The sequence below is a fragment of the Capsicum annuum genome, chromosome 5, assembly GCF_002878395.1.
Source record: "Capsicum annuum cultivar UCD-10X-F1 chromosome 5, UCD10Xv1.1, whole genome shotgun sequence".
Lineage (NCBI taxonomy): Eukaryota > Viridiplantae > Streptophyta > Magnoliopsida > Solanales > Solanaceae > Capsicum > Capsicum annuum.
The window spans coordinates 207,003,145-207,016,112 of NC_061115.1; the positions used below are offsets into that span (position 1 = coordinate 207,003,145).

General features: G+C 36.0%; 1 protein-coding gene and 1 pseudogene across 1 annotated transcript; one reads left to right on the plus strand and one right to left on the minus strand.

Annotated features, from left to right (window-relative positions):
* Positions 1 to 316: 316 nt before the first annotated feature.
* Positions 317 to 913, minus strand: LOC107872630 (annotated as a pseudogene).
* A 2,627-nt stretch (positions 914 to 3,540) lies between these two features.
* On the plus strand, positions 3,541 to 12,258 carry LOC107872078. The gene is made up of 2 exons (XM_016718884.2): positions 3,541 to 3,916; positions 12,218 to 12,258. Exons 1-2 carry the CDS (start codon positions 3,541 to 3,543, stop codon positions 12,256 to 12,258), a joined length of 417 nt encoding a protein of 138 aa, XP_016574370.2.
* The last annotated feature ends 710 nt before the right edge of the window (positions 12,259 to 12,968 follow it).

The following is a 12,968-nucleotide window of genomic DNA, read 5'->3' on the forward strand; positions in this document are numbered from 1 at the left end:
GCAACAGTCTATTGGGGCTGTTTATCCATTTCTTCAGCAACATGTTTAGACAACCATTGTTTTACCTCTCTACCTCATCTATGAGCACCTTCTATTACATGGTTTGGTCTTCTTTGGAGGTTGAATATCCCTTGGTTATTCATTTTGACATACATGGCCAAACCTTGTACATTTTTCATAAAATAGATGTTTCCAGTCATAAGCCACTTGTTGGTTGTTAATCTTTCCACTGGGATCAGAAATCTCAACCACATCTCTTAGATCTTGAGTCACGTTCATCTCCACTAATAATCTAGCATAGGACACTCTATTGCAGCTAGATACCTAGAATAATACCATTTTTCCAGTAGTTCACCATTGAAACTAGAGACTGCAACCTCCTAGACGAAAGAGAAGGTGGTTTTTTATACATCAGCATTCCAATTCCCTTAATTGCAGCTACAACGACTCCAACTACTAATACATCCCAATCACCAGTCTGCCCTAGGATTGTAGCTAAGGCATTTGCTGTATAAAAACCTAGGAGAAGCAGAAATACTTTCATAGGAAAAAAATTTCAAGCTGAATTAAGCTTTTCCAAGAACTGCCTGCCTCCAGTACCTACTATCCTTCCTAAATGAGTTCCACCTAGATCACGACCATCGCCATTGAGGATATCTTGATCATCAGTTCTGGGAATTCCTCTTGTATCCAGAGCAAATTCTATTCTTGAACCATGTCCTCTTGTCCCTGACCCAATATTAGGAGATGGCATACATTTTAGACCAATCTTTGAAATTTGTTCAGTTATTTCTAAACTGTTGGAGAAATCCAGGATAGGTGAACTTCTTGAAACTACAAACAATTATCCAAGGCTTTCATTCTCGGTTGCTGGCAAAGACTGCAACATAATTGCATTCATTCTATATGCCATGAACTTAAGAAATCTTGATTCAGTAACCCCCCAACAAATGACTGTTAGCCTTTCACCTATGCGTCTAGAGAAAGATAAAACTCTATTTGATTCAACTTTTATTGAGTTTCTGGGATAAAAATTGTGGGTTTATGGGTATAGGGGAGAATGGTTGTAGAGCCACACAGAGAGAAGGTATGACCTTAGATGGCGACCCATACTATTGATAGAATATGGACCAGAGAAGAGAACATCATCTCTATCCTGCATATTTTAGAACTTCACTATGTAAAAGCCATCATCATGATAGTACAACTCAGGTTCAACAACAACCTTCCAATAGCGAGCTATATAGTTTCTCATATACGAGAAAGCAGGAGCCTCTCCAAACGAGGATACTACAAGTGCATTATTCCATTTATGTGTTTGCTTTTCAATTTCAGGTGCTTCTAGTATTACCACAGTTCTGGCATCAATAATAGTTGGGGGTTTAAAATTAAGAGTCATACCAGTAGATGTTGTACGATTAAAGGTGAATAAGTTGGACCAAGTATTCCCCTCCTCCTTGGCAGAACCTTCCCCTAAATTAAGTTGTCGAGCTACTCCATGAATCCCTTGGTATGTCACCGCAATGTTTTGATCCATACCCGTCTGTCAAGTGCTGTGTGACACTTTCAATTCATCTTTAGTCATATTTTGTTCTATGACTTGGCTAGTAGAACCAATTTTCCTTGTCCATTTCCCAGATCCCGCATCGCCAGTAGTAACAACACCCACAGTCAAGCTAGGGCTAGGTGGAGCTATGGTGATTTTGGTCAAGTTTTTTTGTACTCCAGTATTCATACTAGTTGTCATTCTGCTTCGATTCGTTTCCACCAGTGATACTCCCCTTACCACATGTTTTCCAACCAAATCCTCTGTCGTTGAGGAGGTTCTAATTGTCAAGTGAACTTCCTTTCTAGGTCTGCCTCTTCCTCACTTTGCCATCGAAATGGTATTGGCGCACGTTAGCAAAGAGAGCTAAGACGTACACCCTCTAGTGATTTCCTTCTCAAAACATCCTTTCCTTCTAACTAACTTAATTACTATTTTGCAGTAACTTAACAAAAATGGAATTATCTATGTAATTCTCATTTATAGGCAACCAAAGGGGGTGACCCCAAGGAGTGAGTATTGATAGTAGTGTTTCCTTAATTGTTGGAGTTTGGCTATCGTTAGGACTCTTTACAGTCCCAATAAGCTCTTAGGTATGCCTTGATATGTTGTGCCCCATAGCAGGTATGAATTTGATTTCTCTAGGCCGGTATACAGTTTTGAATTTGAGATAATTGTTAAATTGTGTAATTTTCCGCTGGTAGAATGTTGATTCACTTGAGAAAGAGTTTAATAAAATAATTATTTTAGCACAGCTTCACTTGATGTAATGTCGAGGCGTGAGCGCTCATCTTAATGAACAATTAAGACATCTGTGTATATAACACTACATATGTAAGTAGACAAAAATAAATAACAGATAGTATGACAAATTCATGTCCTTTTTTATTTTCATTACCCAGGAAAAAAAATGTAAATCAAGAACGAGAATGAAACCAAGTTCTGGTAAGGTTAAACTATGGTGTCCATATATGTATATAGGTTCTTCGTTTAAGTATAGCACTCGAGAGGAGTGTTTAGTAGTTTTCTCATCGGCCCTCTCTTGGCCCTATAACATCAAATCAAATAGAAGAGATTATGATTCAAAGGCTTACCTGGCACTGTAATACCGTGGAGATTAAAATCCCCTATTAGTTTCCACAAGTTAACATCCTGATAGACAAGAAGAACAAATTTAAAATACCATTGTTTGTTGATAGAACAATTCAATAATTAGACGATCCTCTTGGGGATACATTGATCTAGTGGAGTTCTCAAGAATGCAGTTGCATCAGTAGATAAGTATATATCAGTATATATCAGGGATATAAATTTTGTAATAGCACATTAAAGAGGTCAAAAGATGTAACTATTATTTTTTCCACATAATTTTTGCATAATTGTACTCGTTCAGTAAATGTATCTACGACCTAGCTAGCTACTTAGATATTGATGAAGTTTATAGGATTTCTTTCCTAAATAAGGGATAGGAACCTGTTTGCATTTACCTAATGAATAGATTAGCGATCAACCACTGACTAAGAAGAAAAAGGTCGGATTACCCTTACTTTTTAGGCTATCACAACAATTTCATCAAGCATGGCTGGTCTTCAATTATTAAGCTTTAGTGGCTGATATAAAGGTTAATAATGTTTGTAAGTTGGGCTATTGGTCTTTGTTGTTGTCAACATATATAGACTAATATTTGTTGTTTTCTTCTAGTTCATATTTAAAAATATACAAATTTTGGTTGCTGTCATCTGGTTTAATGATTTACTATTGATTAAGTGCTATGAAAATGAGAAGTTAGTCTATTAATAATATAGCAGCAGTCAGTCTATAATCTAATAATTTAGGCTAATAATATATTTCTTACCACTTTTTATGGTCTGACTTAACATATCCTTATGCAGAATGAGTTTGAAAGAAAGAAACAAGAAATATTAACTGTTCAAAGTGCATCAGCTATGGATGGAGAAACTAATTCAGCTAGTCAGCCGGCTCAGTTAAGTGAAATGGATATCTGGGTGCAATCTGTTGGTGGAAAGAAAAAAGGAAGAGTCAAAGGTCTTGGATCCCTAGGTCGAAGTGTAAATGCAACTAACAGTTCAACTTCAACTTTGCCAAAAGAAATTGATGAGATGATTAAGTCTCAAGTTGATGCTTCAAATGCTGATTTGTATGCTCAGTTGCAGAATGAGCGAAAGAAAAATAAGAGGATGAGAAAGGAGTTACACTTGTTGATGAAGCATGTATACAACAAATCAACTTCGAACGATGAACGTCCATCTCAAAAAGATTACCAAGCTTTCGAGGATGAAAGTTATTATGACTCTGACGACGTGAATGGAAGTGATAATCCCGATAACGTGAATGAAAGTGATTCTGACCCTGATGGTTGATAGTTTTATTGAGGATTCAAGTTTGAAATATTTTGTTTTGGACCATTTAATAATCATACATTATTGATGTGGATGTTTTGAATTATGTTTTTTGTTAGCTATAATGGTTTACATTAAACTTTGTTTTGAATGATGTTTTTGAGAATTATTGAAGGTTTTTAATAGTTTTTTGATTAATTGTGAAATGTTTCTAGTAATTTCCGTGTGAATAATTTTCGTGAAAATCCGTAGGTAAAATCCTTATACAATGAAATTTTACTTAATAATTCATTCAAAATTTTTCTAATTAATTGCAAATAAATCCGCAAATAATGTACCTGCGGATTTATTTCCATAGCTAAATTATCTTAAGATTTACTTGGCAATCTTCGTGGGGAATAATTTGTGATTTTTTTTGTGAAAATCCGCAGGTAAAATCCTTTTTTTAATGAAATTTTACCAAATAATTCATGCAAAATTTTGATAGTTAATCGCAAATAAATCAGCAAATAACATACCTGTGGATTTATTTCCGCAGCTAAATTACCTAGAAATTTACTTGGCAATCTTCGTGGGAAATAATTTGTATTTTTTTGGGGAAAATCCGCAGGTAAAATCCTTTTTTATGAAATTTTATCAAATAATTCATGCAAAATTTTGATAGTTAATCGTAAATAAATCCGCAAATAACGTACCTGTGCATTTATTTCCGCAGCTAAATTTCCTAGGGATTTACTTGAAAATCTTCGTGGGGAATAATTTGTGATTTTTTTCGTGAAAATCCGCAGGTAAAATCCCTTTTTATGAAAGTTTACCAAATATTTCATGGAAAATTTTGATAGTTAATTGCAAATAAATCCGCAAATAACTTACCTGCAGATTTATTTTCGCAGCTAAATTACCTAAGGATTTTATAAATTCGCAGGTAATAATTACCTACGAAGGTATTTCCTTTGGATTATAATTGGTAAGAAAATCCGCAGGTAATCAAATTACTTGGGGATTTTACCTCATTATCCCTATGAAAATCCCCAGGTAATAAGCAGTTTTCTTGTAGTGGTTGGAGCACTCAAAAAAGTGTCGTGATTTTGGTTATTATTGATGTTTTAAGGTTGAAGAGGTCAGAAAGGCTATTCGCAGCATGTGAAGGGGCAGGGCAACGGGACCTGATGAGATTTCAATGGATTTTTGAAAGTATACTGGCGGAGCAGGTTTAATGTGGCTGATCGAATTGTTTAATGGCATTTTTAAGACTACAAAGATGTCCGGGGCATGGAGATGGAGTACGATGATTCCTTTATATAAGAACAAGAGTGACATTCAAAGTTGCAACAACTACATGGCTATTAAGTTGTAAGTCACATGATGAAGATTTGGGAGAAGGTGGTTGAGTGAAGGTTGATGAGGATTATACCTATTTCTGAGAATCAATTTGAATTTATGCCTGGTCACTCAACGACAAAGGAAATTCACCTTGTGCGGAGACTGGAGGAGCAGTATAGGAAGAGAAAAAGGGACTTAGACATGGTGCTTATCGGCCTGAAAAAGTCATATGACAAAGTCCCTAGGGAGGTTCTTTGGAGATGCTTGGATGCGAGAGGGGTCCCAATGGCTTACTAATACAAGTATGATCATGATCATGATACTTTTTGAGTATTTTTGTAGACTAGTCACTAAAGGGCCTTTTTATCATTTTGTCTATTATTGTAATATAGTATAAATAGAATATTGTAGGGTTTATTTCTTTAGTTGCTTAATGATATTGAGAGAACACTCCTCTTAGAGAGAGAGAGTCCCAAAACTGTAACTAGGGCCATATACAAGTGTGGAATCACTTGTGTGTTGCATTGCTTGATACATTGGTGCTTGGGTGGTGGACGCCTCTCTTGTGTCAATTGTAAGAAATAGGTGATTGTAGTGTGTAGTGTTAAGGGTCCAAGGGTGTCATATGTTCTTGGGTTCTTAAGATTAGACCTTCATTTGTCTATCTTTCTCTTTATTTTGTTGTAACTGTTGATAGTGTTCTTGTTGTGTAACCTTGTAATCGTTCTATTGTTGAAGTCTTACTGTGTTGTTCATCATCTTCTTCTTGTTACATTAGTTTGTTTTGGCTGTTTTGGTGTCAAATACACCATTATATCTTGTATTCTTGTTGTTAGTAGTGAATCAGAGAGTGGTTACCAAAAGGGTCCTTGGTTCTTCAAACTTGTGAACTATTTTGGTGTATATTTCATGTCTTCTTGGTCTCTCTTGTATCATTTGGTATCAAAGCAAGGTTTGATTTTGTTCCAACAAAATCAATCTTGGGATTGTTATCTTGAAAATAAAAAAAAAGTGAAAAAAAAGAAAAAAGAAAAAAGTTACTATTCATGTTTTTAGGGTTTTTCAATTTTTGAGACTTGATTTTTGTGTGTTTATAGTGTTAGATCCTTGTCCCCTAACACTATTAGATTCTAGAAATTGAAAATCCCAACAAAAAAGAAGTGTCAAAATCGAAAATCCCCAAAAAACTATTAAATCCGTTTTTTACCCTAGTTCAAATTTTGAGTTTTTGATTTTATGTTTTTTTTTGTATTTTTAGTGTTAGATTTGTGTTCTCTAACACTATAGGAGTATAGGATTCGAATTTGAGCTAAATTGGAGGTGATTTAAGCCATCCACCATTGTTGAGCTTGAGTTTATTGAAGAAACTTGAAGGTGGGATCTCATTGTGGGAGGTTGTTTTAAACTAACGTGTGTGTTTTTTTGTAGGATTTGTGTTGTATTGTTGTGTGTGACGTTATGGACTGATTGGGTGTCTTTTTGGACCATAACTTGATGGGGTATTTTCGGTACAACCACAATGGAACTCGAAGTTTCAAATGCTCAAACAATGGACAATAATGCCATCAATTTCATTTTGGCTTACCTTGAAGTTATGTCCCGAGATGTGGCTAGGTTGAATGTGGATCTTGAGAAACTAGATATGGATGTGGCATCAATGAATGAGAGATTAGAACGTGTGGAAAGCCAAAGGAGTCGATCTTCCACCTCTCAAAATAGTTCCCCAACTAATACTCCCGAAACCTTGCACCAAATGTTACATCCACCAATTGCCACAAATCCAACCAATCTTTATTCCAGAAGTCGAGAACAAGATAGACCAAATCATCCTCCACTCCACTAAGTCCAACAATACGGGCTTGGAACCCTACTACTACCACCAAACCCGAACCCTCTCATCCAAACTCCACTTGACCAAAGACCTCACTATCCAAATCCAATCCCACCACTACAAGCTCCACTTAACCCAAATAGACCCATCCATGTTGAGGGCTATGGTAGGGGAGGACAACATGATGGTTATGGTCTGTATGATGATGTTTACTTGAGTGAAGAAAGAATGAGGGGTAGACATACGGAGTTATGCCAAGAGATGAGAGATTTCCACCCAAATCGAGATTTAGGTCTCAATTCCATCAAAGTGAACCTTCCCGTTTTTAAAGGTAAGAGTGATCCCGAAGCCTACCATGCATGGGAGTCGTCTAATGACAAGATCTTCCAACTTAATGATCTCACCAAAGAAAAGAAAATTTTCTATGCTATATCTCACTTTTAAGGGTATGCTAATACATGGTGGGAGTATGTTAAACGGTTTGGGAATAAGATGATTGAGGGACAACCTTCTCTTTGGTTTCGGTTGAAGAACCTTACGCGGCAAAGGTACTTGACCAAGAATTATAGGCATGAGCTCATTATCAAATTGTACAATTTGAGGCAAGGGAGTAAGAGTCTCATGGCTTACTACGGTGAATTTCAACAATTGATTTTGACTTGACCATCGAGGCGAGCAAGTAAGTCATAACATTGTGCGCTTCAAGGTTGGTTAAACAAGGACATTTCCACTCGCGTGACACTTCACAAATTCGACACCATAGATGGCATCTTCTACGCGACCTTAGAGGTTGAGAGAGATCTGATACAAGAATAAACTACTAAAAATGAAATTAAGGACTCAAGACTCAAAAATCAGCAACCACAAGACAAAGAAAACAACACAATAAGAAAGGGGATGAAGAAGAGATGCATAAAAGTAAAGATAGGTAATGAGACCCTTACTATCACCAATGATTAGCATAAGAAAGTGTATCAAACCTTCAAACACACCTCATCAATGTTAGTTCAAACCTCACTCTTAGGTGAACCAAAGGAATTCACACTCCTCAATCACACCTTTCTTGCCAATTGATCAACACAGGTGAAAATCCATCAAATGTATTAATCTCTCAAGTTTGGATTTCTTTTCCAAGACCTGCACTAAGATGGATTTTCCAAGCCCTACACTAAGGAAATAAACTACACTAAGAGTAATACTCAATTTTAATTCATCAAAGTCTAAGGAAAATAGAAGCTAATAGGTCTATTTATATTATTACATAACAATAACTAAAATACCCTTAATGAAGGGTGCTCCTTTGGAGTGTAAAAGAGAGACATCAAAAGACAATATTGCACTTAATAATACCAAGTATAGGAAACCTTGGAGTGTAAGGACCCTTTCTCCAATCTTCAACTTGAACAAAGCTTTGTAATGGTTCCAAAACGTCTTCAAGCATTTTCAAATCCGAGGCTTAAACCATTGACAATCCGAAGCGTGAACCTTCTACAAGACCTTGAAATCCTTGTGCTCCTTATGCTTGTATCATCCTCTCCATATTGAAAGGAATTTGACCTCAAATTCAAACCTTGTAAAACCAAAGACAGGAAAAACAAGCACACATTCCTCATGATAGGAGAAGGGTTAGTATTAGTACCACACTCATATCATCAACCCATGGTTGCTCACACTTGACATACACCCATATATCCTTGGTATTTGACATAAAAATCTTAGCATAAAGGATACCAAAGAGATGAATAGCATCAATATCAAAAATAAGTGAGCATGACCTAAAACTATAACTTTCACCTCTCAAGAGTATTCCGAGGTCAAAGGGAAATAGTAAACAATGGTCTAGGCCGTTGTTAAGCATCCCTTGCACAAGATTATCATGCCAAGGGGGTACATATTTGAAATACAACCAGCAATTCCTTGTTTTGTCCATGAAATAATTTGTATATGCATCACAAAGGATAGGGCTAAGGTAAACATCAAGGGAAAATAAGCTCAAGCCAAAACAATCCCTTCCCCACCCCACTAGTACACCGAGATCAAATGGGTGAAGTGGCCAAGGGAATAATCTAAATCTATTCATTCCATTTACTAGGGTATCATACTCACCTAAAGCATTTGTTCTAAAGGGAAGACTAGCACACAAGGATAAGGACCTACGGCTTAGTAGGCTTTCCTTAACAACATACATTTCATTATCTGCTATCTCTCCATATACATGATCAACTCCATCAATATCATTACTAACTCGAGACTTATCAAATACACCACACATATGCTCAAGTAGTGGACTACATTCGTGAGTAGGTTGATCATAATTCACATCCTTACTAGTTGTTGGCAACTCACATTCTAACGTAGACTCACCTTGATTTTCACATAGTTAAACTAGTGTGTGAATACTCTTATCACTTGGTAGTGGAACCTTATTCAAGTTATAAGTGCTAGCACTAGATGGACACAAATCATTCTTACGAAAAGAATCAATTTTATGATTTTTAGGATCAACTAGTGCTTGTAAACTTATATCAAGAATTTGGTCTTCATGCAATTTAACAATATCAAGAGTATCACAAAGGGAATACTCATGTGATTCTCCTCCAAGCAAACTATCAACTACATTCATTTGGCTACTACTAGCCACATCACGGCATTCTAAGTAGGAGATAGCATTGTTACCTTTTATCTCACATGAGGTATGGCCTTCACCTATGTTTGGATCATGGCAACCCATTTGTTTCTTTGGGAAGCTCTCATTACAAGGGAGTTTGTCAAGAATTCTTCCTTGCATTATCTCTTTGTCATTTTTTTCAAAGTTGGAATTCTTAGTCAAGAGCTCCATTTGATCAACAATCATGTGTTTTTAAGGAACTCTCCTTGAAACCTCCGGTGGAAGTATATTATCTTGAACCTGCACATAAGGAGAATCGATACTAGGCAAAATTATAGTATCTTGGTTAGTGGTGATTCGGCTTAGATGGCATGCTTCAATCATCAATTGGCATAGACTTTCAAGGTCCCCATGGAGCTTTTCAAAAGGATTCGAGGTAGTATAAATACTATAACCATCCGGAGTGGATGATGTTATTCCTTTCATTTTCAAGGTACCTAAGAGAAAACATCTACAAAATAACAAATAAGTTAGTTCAAATAACCTCACACACTCACACTCAGATCTCACCTCATATTTGGTCTCACAAGTTTGAATACATGGCAATACTTGGTAAGTGAGTTGAGTGGTGAATATGCCTTGGTCCGGAATCGATTTTTGTTTGATAAGACTAAAATAAAATGATGCATGGACTTGAACCAACGAACTACTACGACTTAAAAATAAGAAATGCACACAAAAAGCGAAGAAACGAATAAAACAGATTCAAGACTAATTATCAACCTAGTAGGTACTACTAGTTTGCTAATTAGTAATAGAATTTAACACACAAGAAACTAGAATCAACAAATAGAAACTTAGAAATCTAATTTAGAACTCAATTTGGTCGTTTGTAGAAGTGATAACGTGGCAGCTTGTAATTGGACATCACTTTTCAAACTTTTCAAATTCCAAATTCTTGTCTCGGCCAAACACACTTAGGAGAAGAAGAAATTTTGTTTGGGAGGGAAAAATTGAAGGTTTGGAGCCCTTTTGGAGCTTCAAATGAATTCAAAATGGATTGGTCCCCCCTTGTACTTTCAATTGTACTTGATTATTCCTTTTGTCTCTTCTTTCTTTTGGATGACAATGAATATGCCAAGGAATATTCTTTCACAAACACCAAGTATACTCTCTTTCTTCTCTTTTTTTGGATCAAACACACTCTTTGAATATTCTTCCTTAGCAAGACTTGATGAACATGGAAGAACAAGATGAATATTTAAGAGTTGACCAAAGTTTGACCACTAGGCAAATGAACCTCAAATTCAAATTTTATTTTAGATCTAGGTTCCCTTTGCAAAGACAAGCACAAACAACAATAAATCAGCCACAAAAGTGCCACACACAAGGTATCCACCACGATATCCCACCTCAAAAGCTTCAAACAAGTCACAACAATGTAGTATTTAGCTCAAAAATAACCAAATCTTGTTCCAAACGTAGATCTAGACTCTCTAGGTGCTAGGTAACAAGAATCTAGCACTTGAAACCAACAAAAAAAACATAAAAACATGTAGATCTAAGATTTAAAATGCTGTCCAAGTATCAAAACATGAAACACCTATTTTTTTTTATTTTCTTGACTCTAGACTCTTTTTTGTGGAGATTTTCTTAGATCTAAGATTTAGAGTTGTGAGAACAACTCTAATACATGGCTTTGATACCAAATGATACAATAATAAACTACTAAAAATGAAATTAAGGACTCAAGACTCAAAAATCAGCAACAATAAGACAAAGAAAACAACACAATAAGAAAGGGGATGAAGAAGAGATGCATAAAAGTAAAGATAGGTAATGAGACCCTTACTATCACCAATGATTAGAACAAGAAAGTGTATCAAACATTCAAACACACCTCATCAATGGTAGTTCAAACTTCACTCTTAGGTGGACCGAAGGAATTCACACTCCTCAATCACACCTTTCTTGTCAATTGATCAACACAAGTGAAAATCTATCAAATGTATTAATCTCTCAAGTTTGGATGTCTTTTTCAAGACCTACACTAAGATGGCTTTTCCAAGCCCTACACTAAGGAAAGAAACTACACTAAGACTAATACTCAATTTCAATTCACCAAAGTTTAAGGAAAATAGAAGCTAATAGGTCTATTAATACTATTACATAACAATGACTAAAATATCCTTAATGAAGGGTGCTCCTTGGGAGTGTAAAAGAGAGCCATCAAAAGACAATATTGCCCTTAATACTCCCAAGTATAGGCGGCCTTAGAGTGTAAGGACCCTTTCTCCAATCTTCAACTTGAACAAGGCTTTGTAATGGTTCTAAAACATCTTCAAGCATTTCCAAATCCGAGGCTTAAACCTTTAACAATCCGAAGTGTGAACCTTCTACAAGACCTTGTAATCCTTGTGCTCTTTATGCTTGTATCAGGATCTCAAAGAGAACTTATTCATGGCTAACCAACCCGAGGCCATCAAGGCTGTCCAAAAACATCCTCTAAGGTATGAAGGTAAACTGAATTCTACTTCTAATCCCAAGGGATTTCAATGCTTCAAGTGTCAAGGGTGGGGCACAAGGCTAGTGAGTGCCCAAACCGAAGGAATATAATCCTAAGGGAGGGTAAATTATACTATCTTGGAGAATAGGTGGGCATTGAATTGGTTAAGAATGATGGCAAACCGCAAAAAAAAGACAAAGTGTAAAATGAAGAGTACTGAGAAAATGTGTAGCCGCAAAAAAAAGATTGTGAATTGCCTTTGTAAAATAGGTGAGCCCATGAATTTGTGGTTAAATTCCTCTCAAAATGGAGATAATGATACAAGTATGATCATGATCGTGACACTTTTTGAGTATTTTTGTAGACTAGTCACTAAAGGGCCCTTTTGTCATTTTGTCTATTATTGTAATATAGTATAAATAGAATATTGTAGGATTTATTTCTTTAGTTGCTTAATTATATTGAGAGAACACTCCTCTTAGAGGGAGAGTCCCAAAACCATAACTAGGGCCATATACAAGTGTGGAATCACTTGTGTGTTGCATTGCTTGATACATTGGTCCTTGTGTGGTGGACGCCTCTCTTGTGTCAATTGTAAGAAATAGGTGATTGTAGCGTGTAGTGTTAAGGGTCCAAGGGTGTCATATGTTCTTGGGTTCTTAAGATTAGACCTCCATTTGTCTATCTTTCTCTTTATTTTGTTGTAATCGTTGGTAGTGTTCTTGTTGTGTAACCTTGTAATCGTTCTATTGTTGAAATCTTATTGTGTTGTTCATCTTATTCTTGTTGTTAAA

What these genes read in the sequence shown, in the direction of transcription:
- LOC107872078 (XM_016718884.2), top strand. Translation starts at nt 3,541, where the DNA reads ATGGATATCTGGGTGCAATCTGTTGGTGGAAAGAAAAAAGGAAGAGTC. An exon ending in GAATGAAAGTGATTCTGACC is followed by an intron (nt 3,917 to 12,217) that starts CTGATGGTTGAT and finishes TAATCCCAAGGG; the next exon opens with ATTTCAATGCTTCAAGTGTC.